This window comes from Labrus bergylta, chromosome 21 (genome assembly GCF_963930695.1).
Source record: "Labrus bergylta chromosome 21, fLabBer1.1, whole genome shotgun sequence".
Lineage (NCBI taxonomy): Eukaryota > Metazoa > Chordata > Actinopteri > Labriformes > Labridae > Labrus > Labrus bergylta.
Window position 1 is genome coordinate 8816876 of NC_089215.1, and position 19152 is coordinate 8836027.

The 19152-nt window shown below is 40.5% G+C and overlaps 2 protein-coding genes across 2 annotated transcripts; both read left to right on the plus strand.

The window, feature by feature from the left end:
• The first annotated feature begins 866 nt into the window (after nt 1-866).
• On the plus strand, nt 867-3857 carry slc18a3b (solute carrier family 18 member 3b). The gene has a single exon (XM_020645787.3). It carries the CDS (start codon nt 1451-1453, stop codon nt 3017-3019), a length of 1569 nt encoding a protein of 522 aa, XP_020501443.1. The 5' UTR covers nt 867-1450; the 3' UTR covers nt 3020-3857.
• Nucleotides 3858-4502: 645 nt separating this feature from the next.
• On the plus strand, nt 4503-17496 carry LOC109992969 (choline O-acetyltransferase). Its single transcript, XM_020645763.2, has 15 exons — nt 4503-4661; nt 5196-5304; nt 6066-6257; nt 6927-7045; nt 8290-8343; nt 8431-8611; nt 10731-10908; nt 11015-11184; nt 11264-11364; nt 11983-12111; nt 12199-12321; nt 12420-12561; nt 12788-12850; nt 13714-13851; nt 15488-17496. Exons 2-15 carry the CDS (start codon nt 5266-5268, stop codon nt 15764-15766), a joined length of 1908 nt encoding a protein of 635 aa, XP_020501419.2. The 5' UTR covers nt 4503-4661; nt 5196-5265; the 3' UTR covers nt 15767-17496.
• Nucleotides 17497-19152: the final 1656 nt, after the last annotated feature.

Genomic DNA, 19152 nt, shown 5'->3' on the forward strand with positions numbered 1-19152 from the left:
GTAAACAGGATGAACATTAATGACGTCAAACAATAATTATTGTGTAACTTCTGTAACTGGACCATTTCAATTGGAATAGTTCTCACGGTGTTTTTGTGGCTGTTGCATGTACTGGAAGATTTTCACCACAGGGTGTCGCCAGTGTCCTGTATTCAGTTCCACATATTCCGTGGGCTTCTCGCACCGCTCCATCTCAGGACGTCAGAGCTGTGGGTAAAGGTTTTGAAATAATTCATTGTGTGATTGACATCATTTGTTTCCCAGGGAGTATTTTTTAATGTTAAGGGAGATAAAGACTCCTCTCAGGTCTCATGTCTCGTTTCTCATGTGTGTCTTTAGTGATGGGAGCTGTCCAGTAGTGATGTGGTCCTGAAATCTGTTCAACTCTTGCGGCTCAGGGTCCTTCATCGGTACTTACACATTTTAAAAGCTTTTTTTTCTTTTTAACTTTAAGTGTTTTTGAATTTTGTCACAATTGTTCAACTATTTGAACGTATAAATCCTCTGAGCCCGAAGTCTGATGAAATATGCCCACTGCTAAAGTACCTACTTACTCTTTCTAGTATTTTTGCCAAATATTATGATTTATATTTGATAAAAAAAATTTTAGTAACGGTGTATTGATGCAGATATTTCAGCTTTGGATGTGCGTAAATGGCTGTGAGTTTGTACATAGGATCACTGGAGAATAACAACACAGAACACAGTCACACACTGTATCTAAAGAATAAGAAAGCTTTTTTTTCTCTTCCAGACTCTTGTATAGGGCTCGTGCTGTGGTGCTCTCTGGCTCTTATTGGTTGAAATGATTGCTGCCATGGTTGGAAAATTAACATAAAAGAGGCAAGTGGCGAAGGGATCCACTTGGGGGCAAGCTGGTGATGCGTCACAGTTCTTGGTGAATAGAGGAGACAAAAAAGGGACTAAAATAGCTCCCAACCTGCGGGTTAATGTGCACCAATGGCCACGAAGCTACTCGTGGTCTCGGAACTGAGCGCAAAAGTGCCACAGGTGACGGGATGCATGGACACACAGATGAGAGGGATTGCGCGTCGTAGATGTTGCAAATAAGTAACAAAAATCGCTCCAAACAAAAGTTTGAAATGTAAGATTTCACGATTTGAAGCCTCTTTCTGCACGGTGTAGAAACTCTCCGCTTTCATCACGTCACTTCTCGGGAGATCATGAAACAGTGTCGGGATGTGGCTCAGGCGAGGACAAGTTGAGGAAGCTGAGGAAAGAAATCTTCACCGATTAGGCAGCCAAGTTCCTCTTCTTCGCCGCTCCCTTTACGCACAGGCAAGGTGAGGACGGAGAGCATCACGTCAATGTAAGGACGCACCAATGAGTCATCGGAGGTGCTGAGAGAGCGGCAGCACACAGGACAAGCACAAGGACCATTTTTTTAATCGTGAAACTTTTTATTTTTTTTTCAAAACAGAAGCACACCATGGATGAAGAAGGGGGATCATCTGGACTGGTCAAATCAGCCGCAGTTAAACTGTCCAAGATGGGTGAGAAAACCAAACAGTTAGGTACAGCCATTAAGGATCCTCACCAGCAGAGACGGATCATATTAGTGATTGTTTGCGTTGCTCTCCTGCTGGACAATATGCTCTACATGGTAATCGTGCCAATTATCCCGGACTATCTTGCAGAGCTGGAGAGTGAGCAGTCAGAGCACGTCCACGTAGTGATGCATCCCAACTCTTCAGTCAACAGCACAAGCCAAGACAAAAGCAACAAGAACAATTTAGATATCCAGATAGGAGTACTTTTTGCGTCCAAAGCCATCCTGCAGCTCTTAGTAAACCCGCTTTCGGGGACTTTCATAGACCGTGTTGGATATGACATTCCACTTTTAATTGGACTCTCTGTTATGTTCTTCTCGACCTGCATTTTTGCGATTGGTGAGAACTATGCCACGTTGTTTTTCGCCAGAAGTTTGCAGGGTCTGGGGTCGGCGTTCGCGGACACCTCCGGGATCGCCATGATAGCTGACAAGTACACAGAGGAGGCGGAGAGGAGCAAAGCGCTCGGGATCGCCCTGGCGTTCATCTCATTCGGGAGTCTGGTGGCGCCTCCTTTCGGGGGAGTCCTGTACGAGTTCGCGGGGAAGAAAGTTCCCTTTATCGTGCTCGCGATCATCTGCCTGGCGGACGGCATCCTGCTGCTCACAGTCATCAAGCCGTTCTCCAACAGGACTAGAGAGAACATGCCAGTCGGCACCCCCATATACAAACTCATGATCGACCCGTACATCGCTGTGGTGGCCGGGGCGCTCACAGTTTGCAACATTCCCCTGGCTTTTCTGGAGCCCACCATTGCCAACTGGATGGAGTCCACCATGCACTCCTCTCAGTGGGAGATGGGGCTCACGTGGCTGCCGGCCTTCTTCCCGCATGTCCTCGGTGTGTACTTAACTGTCAAATTAGCAGCAAAGCATCCAAACTTGCAGTGGTTCTACGGAGCTGTGGGCATGGTTATCATAGGCGCGAGCTCCTGCACAGTCCCCGCATGCAAAACTTTTGGGCAGCTCATTGCGCCTTTGTGCGGCATCTGTTTCGGCATTGCGCTTGTAGACACGGCGCTGCTACCCACTCTCGCCTTTTTAGTCGACGTTCGTCATGTTTCAGTGTATGGAAGTGTTTACGCTTTAGCAGATATCTCTTATTCTGTAGCATACGCCATGGGTCCGATAGTAGCCGGACAGATCGTACACAATCACGGCTTTGTACAGCTCAATCTGGGGATGGGTCTTGTTAATGTGCTTTACGCGCCAGCTCTGCTGCTGCTGCGCAACGTGTGCCAAATGAAACCGTCCTACTCCGAGAGAGATAACCTGTTAGAGGAGGCTCCACAGGGGCTATACGATACTATCAGGATGGAGGAGAGGAGGGCGAAAAAGAAGGGCTACAGTACCGCAGGGAATTGTTTGTCAGTAGATGAAAACGGGTTCGATCCATTCAAAGCACAGCGGTCTTTGTCAGAAGAGTCGTCCGGTCCGGAATACACCTAGACCGGCCACGCTCTGACTCTGACCACTCCCCGCCTTGTATGAAACATTCCCCCTGGAGAGATTTAAACAGGCAGATTATAGTCAAGTAACTTAAAGTTTTCTGTAAGTACCGATGTGCAATATAAACACCCTATCACCAAAATCACGACTGTGTGAGACGTAAAACGTTTTTTTTGTTTGTTTTTTTACTGTGATTTAATTGTGTCCAAAAAGTATGTGTAGTTTGTCATGGACGTGTAACTGGAGTTTTGTGAGAGCTCTATCAGCTACTGTCGACTCTTAATGTTATACTGACTATTGTAAAAAGATATAGATTCATGCGCGAACAATAGTATATGGGACCAACTTTAAGCAGCACATCCCCCCCCCCCCCCCCTTACACAAAAAAATAGCCTCTATTTTTAGTCTCTGAGGAAACTTTTTTTACTTGCACATCAAAGGCCTGATTTTCTTCTTCTTTTGTTATAATGGTGATTTTAAACTTTGCAACAAGTGGGCCTGTTAATTGTAAATTTTATTTTTCTGTTGTTTGAAATTAAATGTATCATTAAAAAATAGATTTTGTAAATATGTGGATATATGCACAATGTAAATTGTCAAATCATAACGTGGACCTCTACAACAGTGTGTGTGTGTGTGTGTGTGTGTGTGTGTGTGTGTGTGTGTGCGTGTGTGTGTGTGTGAGAGTGTGTGCGTGTGTGTGTGTGTGTGTATTTATGTTTGTACGCGTGTGTACGTATGAAACATTGTCAAGATGTAGCAAATAAAGTGTCCTGAAAATGAACAAATATGTATTCATTTATCAACTGTTGTTTTAATAAATCTGTTTGGATCTGTGTGACTGCGCTGGTTTTCCTCTTTTTTTCTTGCCTCAAACGAATTTTATTATATACATTTTTAAGAAATGTATTATATTAAGATGTAATATTTCAATCCTGGAAGTTACACAATCCCATTACAAAATGAACATTTTATTCAGATGACGTAGCTTATGAATGTTGAACAGTTTTTTAAATTTAGGCTGTAGTGACAAGACAAACAAGTCAAACAAAGCGCACATTAGACAAAATACGAATAAAAGAAATTGATTAATTAACAGCTATAAATGTGTAACAACCCTTAAATTATGGTATCAGCTGCAAACTGTATTTTTCGGCACGAGCGCACCCGAGGTGTTTAAAGTGAAAAAACTCTTCAGAAAAAGTAAATGTGAGAGACGAAAACGAACCACGACTGTCCTCTCTGTCGAGCCTCACGAGCATCACCAAACCCATGAATGACACAACTACAACAAAAAAAAAAGACTCTCACTCCTTTTTAAATTATTATCGGATGTGGGCAGGGGGCTGAAGCAAGCAGTTAGATAATATGTTCCGCGAATAGATTTCGATGGGAGGAGTTTCTTGCCTGGGGGGGTGGGGGGGGTGGGGGGGGGGTAGGTAGACGCAAACACCTTCAGCATCTTTTCTTGGGTGCGCTTTAATGTGGAGTCACAGCCTTATGGCGCTGCAAGGGGAAGGGGGAGCAGCCACTCGCCCGCACCGAGCTGAACACTAATATGGGATTTCCCGGTGTGGACGTGGGAGGCAATGTGAACATCGAGAAAACACTTCTCTGACCTCCTGATTGGCGTTCTGACCAGGTAAGACAACTTTTTTTACACCTATTAGTCATTTACAATAACTTATTCACAAGTTGTTTCACCTGCAAGAGCCTGTCTTAAAAAGCGAGGACGACTTTTCTTCTTTAAAAGTCATTCAAGATGCACAAAAGTCCACTTTGGGCTCTAATCTTAAAATGTTTACAGTCATTTAATCCTTTCAATTCTTTTCAATTAAACGAACTTGCATCTTTCACTGTGAACATTCATACAATGTTTTTGACATTGCAGCCTACTATTTCCGGTTCTTTTTTTTTTTAAGTAGTTTTAAAATTATTTATTCCATGAAAATGAAGCTCTTAAGACAGAAATGGAGATGAAGTGAGGTTTTGTGGATGCACGTCTCTGTGCAGAGGTGAGCGATGAGGCGCAGCTGGAATTCAAGGACATGCAGCAAATTGCATTTGGCAAAAATGATGAAGAATGAAGCCCGCTTCACTTTTGGACAGAGCGATGTGCTACTGAGCCTAATTTTATTTACAGTTTTTTCTTTACCCCTGAAATGTCTCGTTGCAGGTAAGGCTGGACTCCGACCGTCTGTAGGAGGTTTCCACTTTATTTAACTGAAAAGGACTGGAGTGCAAAGATGCCAATCATGGAGAAAAAGACGGCCAGAGACAGCGAAGTAAGGAAACAAATCATACTGTCTTCCCACTTCTGTGTTCATTCACTTCTTAACGCTGAGCGGGGTCGCTGTCCATGGTGCTGAAGTTGGCAAACAAATTACGCTGGATTTCAGCACCACGGACAGCGGCAGCTACACCTACGATGACTGACCGCTAGGGGTGAAAGTGACAGGAGGCCTATTTATTTCCCTGAAGTGACAAGAAAAATATCATTACAAATTCTGACAAATCAAAAGAACTTAATAATCGTTGTTGTTGTTAAGGGATTACATAAACAGTTGTGTGGTTGTTGATAATATCATGATGGATAATGCAGTATCATACTTGTAATTGTTTTTTTTTTTTTTTTAAGGGACACATTTTATCACTTGTGAAAAAAGAAAATACATCTTCAAAGTCCCTGTTTCCAGGAATTCACAGATATACAACTTATTTTACAGTTCCGATATCCTGGTCAATTTGATCATCTTGGGTTACTAACAGTTTTATGCAAATGATCTCACATCAGAAAGAAAAAGTCATCAATTTGCATTTTCTGTCTTTAAAAAAGTGTGTTTTGAAATCCCACAAGACAGCGGGACTTGGAAACACTCGAAGCATTGAGGATGAATTATTAAATCAGGTTCTAATAATAAAATCATAAAGAAAGATGTGAGGGAATTGCCCCTTTAACTAATGAACCCTCCGTGAATCATGGGAAAGGCTTGCAGCTGTTCTTCATCACTCATTATGACCGGCATGTTATTTATTATGACATCAGGTGCTCCCAAAGGTGCCCGTGCCGCCGCTGAAACAAACCCTTGACACGTACCTGAAGTGCGTCCAGCACCTGGTGAAGGACGAGCAGTTTAAGAAGACGAAGGCAATCGTGGAGAAGTTTGGTGCTCCTGGAGGAGTCGGAGAGATTCTGCAGAAGAAGCTTCTGGAGAGAAGCGACAAGACGAACAACTGGGTAAAATCTCAGACCTTCAGTATAAACAAACACAGCGGCACTTTTCTGCAGGTGTATGAACTGTAAAATGGGGAAAAAGGACAAGAACAATCCTATCACTCCCCACACTCCACCCGTGTATCAATAAGATTTTTATTCTTATTTTATTAGCCCATAAAAGTACAAAGTGTTTTTTTATTAGAAAATTGTAATTTAAAGTAATTGCTATGCAATTAATGTTCAGCAATTATTCTTGTTCTTATCATTCCTCCTGATTAAACATTTTATACCTCATACAGATTTACACAGCATCAGTTTTTTGTAATAATTACAGTAGATAGTAAATGCTGCATCTGCTTCATTTTAGTTAATAAATGAAAAGAAAATTGTAAACCCAGAGTTGAAAAGAGGTAAACTCCTGGCAATGAGGATTTATTGGCGCCTCTTGCTTGTGCTTTTTTTCCCCCTTCAATCTCCTCCTCCTGCATCTGGCTGATCGCTCAGTCCACTACTCATCCAGCTCAGTGAAATCTATCACGCTCCCACTCTCTCTGCTTTCATGTGGCAGTGACACACTGTAATGGTTTTTTACACCACTGCACACAGGTCTCCTCTCTGAGTGTAATAACTCTGAGTCCAGATAGCTTAATGAAGCAACATTTGTCAAAAAGTCTCTCTCTTTTTGTTTAGGTGTATGAGTACTGGCTTGAGGACATGTACCTAAACAACAGGTTGGCTCTACCTGTTAACTCCAGTCCCGTCATGGTGTTTCCTCAGCAGACGTTTAGAGATCACAAAGATGCTCTCAGGTATGTAGGGGGCTTTTGGTTCCTACTGTTCCATTTGTAAAAAAAAAAAAGTTTCACTTTCTAAACTACTGCTTCCTGTAGAGGTCATCAAAAATGGCAATCGAAAATTAATTCTTAGCTATAATCACCGAAGAAAATTAATTATAATATGGGAGTATCTGCAGTAGTCCGCAAACAAGCTTTATAGCAGAAAATATGATATATTAGGGTTTTGCTTTGATTCACTCAAAGTTGGCTCGCTGCTTGTTTCGTCCAACCTACAGTCCAAAACCCAATCAAACTGAAATTTTAGTTACATAAGACAAAGAAGATGCAACTCTTAAAAATGTATAACCCCACAAATTGCGATGTAGAATATTATTAAAATAATGAAAGGATTGTGTCAGTCAAAGAAATTGAATAGTTCATGCCTGTTTGTTCCCTAATAGTGTTCCTCTGCAGCTGAAACTAACATGACAAAACGTCATATCACACAACAATACCTAGTGTGCACTAAACATCAGAGATTGATGTTTGGAGATTGCCTAAGATTATCTGAGGGTCAACGTTTTCAACGGCAATTGAAGTAGAATGGGAGCCGAGGCTTTCATTGCTACGAAAACAAAGTGTGCAGTATATCACTCACTTCTGTAGTCACTTACATGCTTAATGTTCATATTCTCAGCAGTCTTCTGATTAAGATCGGACTAACAGACATGGACAAAATCACAGGCATCATCTCTTGGTCAAATCTCGGCCTGTTATTAAATGAGTCTGTGAGCTCCTCCAGACATTTCACCGGTCCCTCCAAACCCTCTAACTCAACATTAGCTTTTGTCAGCTCGTGCCGCACTAATTGAATATTTCCAGAGCACTGCAGCAAGGGAGCTGGTTATCTACTGACACGGACACTTATTAGATTGGGAGTGACAGGACCAAGCTCTCCGCAGAGACTGCTAGTCAGGCCGCATTTAGGGGTGTGGTGCTCCGCGGCCGCCTCCTCTGTATTGATCTGGCTTTGGACGTAATAACATGGAGACAAATGACACACAGCATGAGAGCTGACAGGCCTCTGTGTTTTCCCTGTATGCCCTCACCGCCCACTCAGACCGGCTCTCTCTGTCTCTCTCACTAACACAGATAAACACACACCGCTCGCCCACTGTATCCCAGTAATTAACTATAATGTGATTACAGTTAGAGAGCTGAGAGTATATCTAATCATAATTACCTGCTTTTTGTTGTGTACTTGATACTCTTTTAAGATTTGCTGCTCGTCTCATCCAAGGAGTGTTGGACTATAAGGCTCTCATTGATGCGTAAGTTGGATCATAAATAAGTTAAATAGAAAGCGAGAAAGTGAGAATCCTCAGAGGTAATTTGAAATGTGTAACAATGTCTCCAAGGCGTGCCCTACCGGTGGATTTTGCTCGAGGCCAGCTTGCCGGGACCCCGCTGTGCATGGAGCAGTACTACCGCCTCTTCACCTCGTACCGCTACCCGGGTCTGAAGACAGACACGCTGAAGGTCCACATGAACGCAGCCTCCTCAACGCCAGAGCACATCATTGTGGCATGCAAGAATCAGGTCAGGACACAGGACTGTGAGGACACTTTTCACACTTCCTCACACTTCTAGCAATAGACAGAGTCCTGATCATTTCAGAAAAATATCAAGTGGGTGAAAGGATGTTTTATTAGTAACACACCCTTTAAAAAACATTGACAAACATTTGCTGACAAGTGAGAGTTGTTTGTCAAATAGGGGGGTTGTGTGCCTTTGTCTTCTCATTGTCTTACAACCAGGATGTAGTGGATTCACCACTAAATGTACCATTATATATAGTACCACTTTTTTGAATGTACAAAAAAAAATCCTCCACTTAATAAACCTCAGCAGTGTTCAATACATGGCTTGTTTTCCAGTAACAGCCAGGAGGAACATTTAAGCATTTAACTTTCATAAAAATGCTTAATTACAAACTTCTCTCAAAGGACCTCAGGAGGATGAGTCTGCCTACATTAAATCAATAAGCAGTTACTCAAAAACAAACTGATGCAGTCAGTTTGAAAATAAAAGGGAGCAAAGTGAATTATAAAAAATGTTCCTCATTGGAAAAGTACAGGACAATGGGTTTACATAAACCAAACTATGTATTCCATAACATCTTCAACCTTTGTATTGGGCAGGCTGAACATCACCAGTCTCATAAATGGGTAATCATTCGATTATATTTATAAATGACATTCCTGAATGGATAAGAAAGCCTCGCCATGCACTGCTGCCTTTTATACTTCCAGTTTGAAAATGACTGAGCCTTTTTTACGTCAGATAGCATTGTGCTCCTCAATCCTAATCCTAATCCCTATTCATGTGTGACTTTTTACAGTTTCAGATTTTGATGATCATTTAATGATGTGCATCAATGTGGAGCATATACAGGAAGTTGTCCTCAGTTACAGTCAGAGTTCCTCTACCCCCATCTGGAAATGTTCTCAAACTTTTTCTGTCATGCCCCCTCATTGGAGGAGGAGAAAGTTTTGCGCCCCTACCCGAACAGAATGGTAACTAAAAAGCTGAATTAAAATTAACTTAAACATCTTTAACTTCAAGTAGGACAACAGAGTGGTAACATTTAAATCGTTCATGCTTATTTTTTTGGGCGCTCAAAAGATTTGTGGTCAAAGTAACAATTTAAAGTTCTAACAAAAGGAAATTTACCACAATGAAATGTAAAGAAAGCACCTGGCAGCCTGTTTCAACAAGCCCCTGACAAGGCGAATAGTCAGTCATAGTTTCAGTTTTGGCTTGGCACCTGGAGTGGCCCGTCAGATCTCAAATCGGGCCCAGGCGACCCATTCTGCCACGCCGCTGCCCAGCCTCCCGGGGACCCCCATTTCATTTAGAAACGCCCCTTTAGGGTCTTACCCCACAGATTCAGAAGCACTGGTGTAAATAAAATGCCTCTCCTCTGCTTTTTATCCTTATGAACCAAATCTGACAGTATGGCTGGCAAATTGAAGTTTTGGGTAAAAGGTTAAAAAAAAAAGTACATGTTCGAAATAAATCAACCACCGATCAAAGGTTCTCATACACTTTGTCCATTTTACCAGATGGACTATTGATTTTTTTAAAAGCAGTTTTATGGCTGTGTAGTTATATATTGTTGAGTTATGTTTCCAGTCCCCTGTCCCAAACCATCCTGTCTGTGATCATTTATTGTACGTGTAACGTAACCTTCAAGAAGTCTTCAAGTCCTGATTGATAAGCCTCTAGAGATATTCCCAAAAAGGCAACAACATCTGCAGGTCTGCAGTCTGAGGCTATTTGGATTACATTTAGTTCACGGATTGTGCCTTTAAATGACCACAGAAATGGAAAAGCAGGAGCTCTCACCTGCAAATGGTTCTGCGAACTATCACTCTGGGGCTCATGAGTGTCTGTCCCTATGGAGATAAAGGCTGTTAACTTCATTACTGCTGATTGAATCTGCCTCTTTGCTTCCTAGAGATCAGTGTTCTGATCAGGATGAGCCATATTTTAGATAGGAATAGACTTATTTAGTCCCTAACTACTGTTTAAATAGTAACTATAAGTGCAGACATACGGACAATATAAGGAAGCAAGGACCTCTTTCTAAGTATTTTACATATGAGATGGGATAATTGACAAGTGTATCATTCTGTCTTCTATTTTTCCTCCGTAGTTTTTTGTGCTGGATGTTGCCCCAAGCAACAAGCAGCTCAATGAGACAGAGATCTTTTCCCAACTGGAGAAAATCATGAAAATGGCAGAAAACGCTGAAGAGAGACTCCCTCCTCTTGGTGTCCTGACTTCTGATGGAAGAACAGAATGGGCTCAAGCCAGAGATGTTCTCACAAAAGGTCTCAGCTTTAACATTCACATACATTTTTTTTTTTTTTATAACTTTGTGAAGTTTTGTATCAAGAAGTTTAGAAACAAACTGATACATATCTCACCCATGTCCAGATCAAACCAACAGGGACTCTCTGGCCCTGATGGAGAGCTGTGTGTGCGTGGTGTGTCTGGATGAGCCCTGTGGTCTCCAGCCGAGGGACACCAACAGGGCTCTGATGATGCTGCACGGCGGCGGGCGTGAGAAGAACGGGGCCAACCGCTGGTATGACAAGTCAATGCAGGTATAGGACAACCTTCAAGAATCCTCTCTCTTTCTTGACTGTTGAGTTTGGTTCCGCTGGCTAATCCCACTTCTCGCAGTTTGTTGTAGGAATGGACGGGTTTTGTGGAGTTGTGTGTGATCATTCCCCATTTGAAGGAATAGTTCTGGTGCAGTGCTCTGAATACGTGATGAAATACATGTAAGTCAGCTCACTGAGACTCTCTCTCTCTCTTTGGACTCAATCAAATGTTTATTCCATTTTGTCTGGGCCTCATTAAAAACAAATTGTTGTAATATCACAACACTGCATGTTCATTGTTTCATCATTTCATTGCAGTTTCACAAGCTCCTCAATAAGCCAGTCCATGCAATAGGGTCTTACAAACTCAAAAGACAAATAACACATTTATCTGTGGAAGTTTTGATCAACCTCAAGATGATTGTTAAGTGTTATAGCAACAACTTGGTAAAACTTTTAAGAAATTGAAAAGGAGTGTTCATTTGCGATTTTTAAGTTGTTTTCCCAAAGGGTCTTTGCTCTTAGTTTTAATTCTAATTCTAATTTTAACTCATCTTGTTTTTCGTCTTACCCTGCCTTGGCCTTAGTTTTGACTTGGTCTTAGTCCCTGAACAATGAGTATTGTCTTTTTACCTGCTATTTTGTAATATTAAACAACATTGAGTAAGGTCTTTTACCTGCTTTTTGGAAAGCGTCTCAAGATAACACTTGTTAATGCGGTTTTGACGGCTAGTCTACTAATTACTGTTGTCTCAATGATTGCTGCTGACACCAACATGTTGTTGTTGCCCTGAACAGAACAGGGAGTCCCACCAAGACAGCAAAGGCGTCCACCGCCAGAGAGCTTCTTCGTCCAAGAAAGCTGCTCTGGAAATGTAACGCACACATCCATGGACTGCTAACATCCTCTGGAGACAGACTTCAGAAGTATGACCATCCATACAAGCATATCAAGTAACAATTCTGGCTTACTTTGGACGTCAAGTCTCGTAACTTTAGCACTTTCTCCTTCAGGCTGGTGGATAATCTCGACATGGATGTTTTCAAGTTCAAGGCTTACGGGAAAGAATTCATCAAGAAGCAGAAGATGAGTCCAGATGCGTTCATACAAGTCGCCTTGCAGCTTGCATTTTTCAAGTAAAGAATTCATTAATGGTCTAAATCGTCATGGCTGGTCATTCATACAGTATGCGCTTTCAAATGTGCTGATATTGCTGTGATTATGTCTTTCATAGATGCACTGGGAGGCTCGTGTCCACTTATGAGAGCGCGTCCATTCGGCGTTTCCAAGAGGGTCGGGTTGATAACATTCGCTCAGCCACCCCCGAGGCCCTGGCTTTTGTTAAGTCCATGACAGATGAGAGGGTCACTTACACGGTGAGTCATTTTTCTCACTTTGACCACAATTACTGAGTAACTCCCACATCAGCCAGAGTAAATGGAACAGGTGTGAGGAGCCACCGAACCTGGTGCTCCCATACAAGCAGATGATCTCCCTGCAGATTTACCATGTCTTAGGAAAGTGGATTTATTGGCTGTGCTGAACTCTTTAAGCGCGTGATGAAAAATGATCCAACAAAATGTTTCTTCACTTCTCCAACAGGATTCAGAAAAAAGTAAGCGACTAAGGGATGCAATCAACGCCCAGACAAGTTATACAATTGCAGTAAGTATTTAAATGTTTATAATGAACTACTTTGCATGGTGTTTAAACGTTGTTTCACCCAAAAATCTGCAAAACACTTACTCACTAGAGACATAAAGTGCCTGGTTAATATAAAGCTCCAATCTGAGACATTTCGCTTGGCTCATCGAAGACTGACAGCAGGAGGAAGAAGGTAGGCTCAATCCAACAGGGGAAAACATAAAAGCCTCGCAACCAGCTTTTTTCAGGATGTTTTGGCTTGACCAGTGACTCGGTGGGAGTCTTGCCCTCCCAGTAACGTTTTCAGGCATCCAATGGAGACACCCAATACTCACAGCGTCTATAGCCAAGAAATAGTCAGGCACTTAATCTCAACTCCCACCATTAACCACAACATGTGGAGGTTACACTTCAGTTTGTGTACACAATAAACAAACAAGGTGTGAAATGTTAAGTGAGCAGCATATATCAGGAAAATACTACTCAGCCTGCCTTTAAAACTTTCGATATGAGAGCGGTATCAAGGAACAAAGTACATTTGTTGCACAAGGTTTTCACATCATCCTTACAGAGCGTAGATCAGCCACCATGAAATTATATTTGTTGCAGAAGATTCCAATTTTGATCATTTAAATGGAAAAAATTAAATAGTTTAAGCAAAAAAAAAAAAAAAAAGTAAATTAGAAGTTATTGTCCAAAATCCCTTTAATGAACAATCACAGAGGGTGATGTATTTCTTCATTCTAAAATGTGATACATCTCTATAATATCAGGGACATGGTGAAAAACTATTGCACAGAAAAGCACAGAGCTGGTCATGCTTACACAGAGGCTGTAATCGGAGACAATTTCTTATCTCTAACCAACATATTCTTATCTTAAAGGCTATTACAGGAATGGCAATAGACAATCATCTCCTTGGACTTCTGAGGATCTCAAAGGAGCTCAAGTTGGAAAAACCAGAGATTTTCTGTGATGAGACATATGTGTCCAGTAACCACTTCATCCTCTCTACCAGTCAGGTAACATTGGAAACCTTTCTTAAATGTTCCTGTTGATAGTTACTCTAAGGTTAATTATTCACAATGGACAGGGAGTCCAGAACATACAGCTCATAACCGCTGATTCTGCGTTGGTACTGGCTCAGCATGGCGATACTAAAAGAAAATACTCAGGCTTAATCTGATATTTGTGCTGCTTTTACACAATTTATTTTGATCTGTGACAGAAATAATTACACACTACATTCTTATTAGAGCCTTGTTTAGTTAAGAAATATTGTTTTTAAGTTTGTCAAACGATTAATATTTTAAAATGTAATTGTGATCACATTTTAACCACGTGTTAGAAATTCCATTATTTTGCATTTCAAAATAAAAATTGTTAGGCTTTTATTTTGAATCTTAAGCTTTAGCAACTTGCTGTTTGAATTCAACCGTGCTTTATTTTCATGAAGTGAGGTCCTCATGGTAGATTGAAGGTTACGACACTAAAGAGTTTTTTTTAAAAGTGAAATGGGACGTTGAAAGATCCAGCAGTGTCTTTATTTTCCATCAAGGGAGGCACTGCAGAGGCTTACTTTAATTAAATGCGATTAACTAGTTAATGCTGACAACCCCAATATTTTTTTAAAAGTTTTTCTGCTCTTGTAGAACTAGTGCTTTCCTTTACGTGAATGTTGAGATCATACAGCTTCTCTTCAGAGTACACTCTGACCCCAAAAACTATCCACTCTCCAGAAATATGTTTTCACATAAACCAAAACACACATATCATCGAACTGTATTAATTTAAAACAGGTGGTTGTTTTGTACTTCAAGATTAAAATAAAGTCCGGCATCATCTGGGTTGAATTGAAGTTAGCAGAAAGCTGTGCAGCAGTAAGAAACCCCAGTTCACCAGGTGTAAGGAGAAGCCTCTCAAAAAGGTTCACTGAACTCTACTGCGGTCTTTCAAACAGGGACCGATAACAGCAAAAGTGCAACACAAAATCACGGGGCTAATTAAAAAATATTTTGTTTATGCTTGTGTTTGGGATCCTCACAGAGGGCCCAGTGCTTCCTGTCTTTGATTTTTAATTAGAAACCCTGCCTGACTCATCATCTGCCCTCAGCATTTATATACTGAGAGCATCCCTTTATTAGCTTTGACTTTCCTGAAAGCACTTGAACCCCACTTATTACAAAGTGCAACGTTTAAGGTGTCTAGATAAATAAAGTGTGAAGATAAATATGCTCACTGCAGTATAAATTGACAGCATTGTGATCAGTGGATTGGAAGCTGATTGTATAAGGGATATGTGAAGGATGTGATGTAAAAAGGACGACAAGGAAATCGCAGATTTAGCAACAGATTACAAAGCAACCTCGTGTAAATTTTAGTAGGCGGCTGGCAGGAAATGTTCTCCGATAAAGTTGGGGTGACATTTTTTTCTGTTTACCTTCACACATTCAGTTCACCCTGAAAATGTTTGGACATGTTTGGACATTTTCACGAGTTTGTGTATGGGTGAAGACACAGTACAAATTTAAAGAACACTAGAAGATGATTCAAATTGCTGGTTGCAAATCATAGCTGATTAATCTCTCTCAAATACTGAACATCTTACTGTCTTCACGATAAATTGGTCTAACCAAGACTGTGTCCTCTTGTTTCCAGGTCCCCACCACAGTTGAAATGTTCTGCTGCTACGGCCCGGTTGTACCCAACGGCTACGGCGCCTGTTACAACCCGCAGTCGGACCACATTCTGTTCTGTGTGTCCAGTTTCTGGGAAAACACGGAGACCAGCTCTGCTGTTTTCGTCAAAGCCCTGAACGAGGGCCTGCTGGAAATCAGGGATCTGTGCAATAGAAGCTGTGCTGCTGCTGCTGCTGTTGCTAGCAAACCGGCTGATAGCGGCCAGGGAGCTAGCCAGCCTAAAAAATCAGGGAAGTAAGCCATACTGAGAGAGAAAGCGCTCAGCTGCTCCACTTCACACTCTTTAGACTCAGTGGTCGAGATTGCTTTGTGTGTCTCTGTTGTGTGTGCAGTAGTGTTTATTAAATGACTAAATGCAAAGCCTTAAACGTTCATATGTAAATATCAAAAACTGTGAATGAACACTAGAAAACTCAACATTTATTTTGGATGTGTGTAGACACCAGAATGATTTGGGGTCCAACAGTGACTCTACTTGACCCAGTAGACTGAGATTAACTGGTCTGCTGCCTTTAGGAAACTGAAGCCATGCCTGCTTTGTAGCACTGATGTGAGGAGTAACTCCTTTTAATCAGAGTGTGAATCAACTGAGTGATGTTCATGTAGAACTTACACGTGTAGATTAGTAACAGAAACCTTTAAAACGATATGAGCTTAAGTGTATTAATGTGACTCACAACAATCATGACACCGTGTAAATGTTATCCTGCAAACCTATCCACTGTGTGTGTGTGTGTGTGTGTGTGTGTGTGTGTGTGTGTGTGTGTGTGTGTGTGTGTGTGTGTGTGTGTGCCATGCTAACAACACACTGGATCATGCATATTTTAACATCTATTTCAACATGCAAAAGTGTTTTTTTGTTTTGTTTATTTTGCATCTACTGACATTGTAAGGTTGCCAAAGAGGTTGTCTGTATATGAAATCTGTCTGTGTAGGCACTTTATGATATTTCTGTAAAGAGTAGAATGGATACATGTTAATGTGGCTATATAGTGTGTGCAGAGGGGCACATTAGACATACACAAGTAGTACTGTATGTTTGTGTTCTATAAAATAATAGCAATAGTAAAAAAAAAACATGTAATGAACAGTGCAATTTTGAAGTAAGTTACTAGTGGTGACCGAGGCATACCACTGTGTTCTTGTGTATATAAGTGCTTTTTACTTGCACTTAGAGGTAGAATAAGGGTACTGTATGGATGTATCGTACACTTTGTGCAATAATCATATTAAAGCAAGTGCAGTGAGGGTATATGTGCAATTAGCCAAATCAGTTTATCAGATGCATGAAGCTTATATATGGTCGCATTGGTTGCTATTTTTAATATTCACTGTGACTTTTTTTTAGTGTGCATTGTGGTTCAAATCTGTGTTGGTCGACAGCAAATCAGAGCAGTGATCTTTAGCGATAAATATCTGATGATATGTGTTGTATTGTGTCCATGGTGACCTTTGATGTATAACTTATGATCATCAGTCAGTCTGAACCATGTTATTAATCATTTCAAAATCCATATCAAGAGAAGTCTTTAAGCTGAACACATGCATGTTTAATCTTCCATACTAGCTGTATTTTTATATGTACAAATGAAAAAGTGTTTATAAAGATATATTAAAATATTGGGGTACACATAAGTGACAAATATGCCTTAAAATAACAAGATGCAAACTATTTCCTGCCACTTGTAATATTCTATAAATGTTAAATGTTTGACCTCTGATGTAAATTTGCTCAGTTTGTTCCTGATGTTTTCTGTCTAATCTGAGTGGTACGTGTAACCGAATGTAAAGTTTGTCATGTGGTATTCAGAGAGTCTCGTTCATAAACAGTCAGTAATAATCCCTGTGAGTAGGAGCAGCTGTAATAATATATTGTACCACAGCATTGTATTAACATAACCTGAAATATTCATGCAATACGTAGCCTCATAAGGCACATGTTGGAAAAAATAAAAGCATTTGAGTTTGGTTTTTTTCTCACCTGAGCCTTATGGGGTTCCATAGTGTTACATTCATCTATGGTCAAACTTTTAGGAATGGTAAAATATGTGACACTTTATCGACAGGAAGAGTATTGTGTTTTATTGAGTCTTTCAATATCTAATGAATGTTCCATAAATGTTTATCATTTTGAAAAAAGAAAACAAAAGGCTTATTTATTTTTTATAGGCTATACAACAGTATTGTGTGAATAAAAGATTTAAGATGTAATTAAACTGTTGTGTTGAACAACGGGATACTCAATGCCAGAAATCAAATAAACTCAAACTATGACATGAAATGTGTCTGTGTATTTCCTATTCCATTAAAACAGAATTTTGCTCATTTTCTATCATGTATGATTCCCTATTAAGTTTGACGGCATAGTGTGTTATAATGGCTGTAGAAAAAGGATGCAATCCCGGTAAAAATGTAATTTTGTGTTGTGGTCTGGTTGTTTATTAGGTCGGTAAAACATGTTGCATAAGAGCACGAGGAGCCTTTTAAAAACAAAACATACTTGACAAGTTCTTATTGAAAACAAACTCACAGAACAGATTGAATTCAGTAGGGCCAGAATTGAGTTATAGCAAGAGTTATGAATTCCACATTATTTAGGGGTGTGAAAAAAGGATACCTCATGAATATTGCCTGGTTTTGAATTAGAAGAGATGCTGCCTTTAAGTTTGACTCTGTTTCACTGAAGTACAACATCTAAAACTGGGTTAGAAGCACGAAGCCATGTGGAATGGGGATGAGACTTACAGCTAAAACAGCCTTTAGGATAAACAACTAGTCCATATGCCGTTGAGACTAGATTTTTCAACTTAAAAATAGTGACCATCATAGTTTTTGTATTAACCATCAGATGTTCAGATGTTGCTTTTTTAGCACTAAAATATCATACTAAAATGGACGGATAAACAGCACTGTTCCAGCTGTATGTCGTTCCCTGTGCTGTTTGTCCCTTCTCCCCCCCCAGGTGAAGCTACTGATTGCACAACGAGGCGCACCTGGCCTTGGTGCTTAAAAGCCCAGTGCTGGCTTCAGGAGGAGAGGCTGTGGGAGTTGGGACTGCAGGGCCCTTTCTGAATTGTCACAGTTCAGTATGCAGTACGTACTATTCAGTATGGAGTTTCAGTATACTGAACTTTCGTGGTCATTCAGTATGCATTTTTTGGCTCCACCTCAGTATACTGAACGTTTCAGTATGGATACTAACTTCCGGGTTTCAAGCAGTACGGATCGGATGCGTGATTTCAGGAAATGAATTGTGTTTTACCACCCACAATGCTGTGCGAAATTACACGTAAATCGTCACGTCACGTCCGCCTCCAAATCAAAACAAACGAGCGAGGATTCATTTAATACATTTTTAATCTAGAATTAAAGTCCCGTCTGAAATCACTACTTTAAATTAACAACAGACAATATAACAAATATCTGCATCATTATAAAACCTTTCCCCCCTCTATTTAAATAATGATTTAACTATTTAAATGCGTCTTTATTGGTTTATTTTATATTCTGTATCTTATTGTCTTTCATTTGTACTTTTCTACTGTATGTTATTTAGTTATTCAATCTGCCTTTTACTTGATTTACATTGTGATATTGTTTTGTTTACCTGACTGTATATGCGCA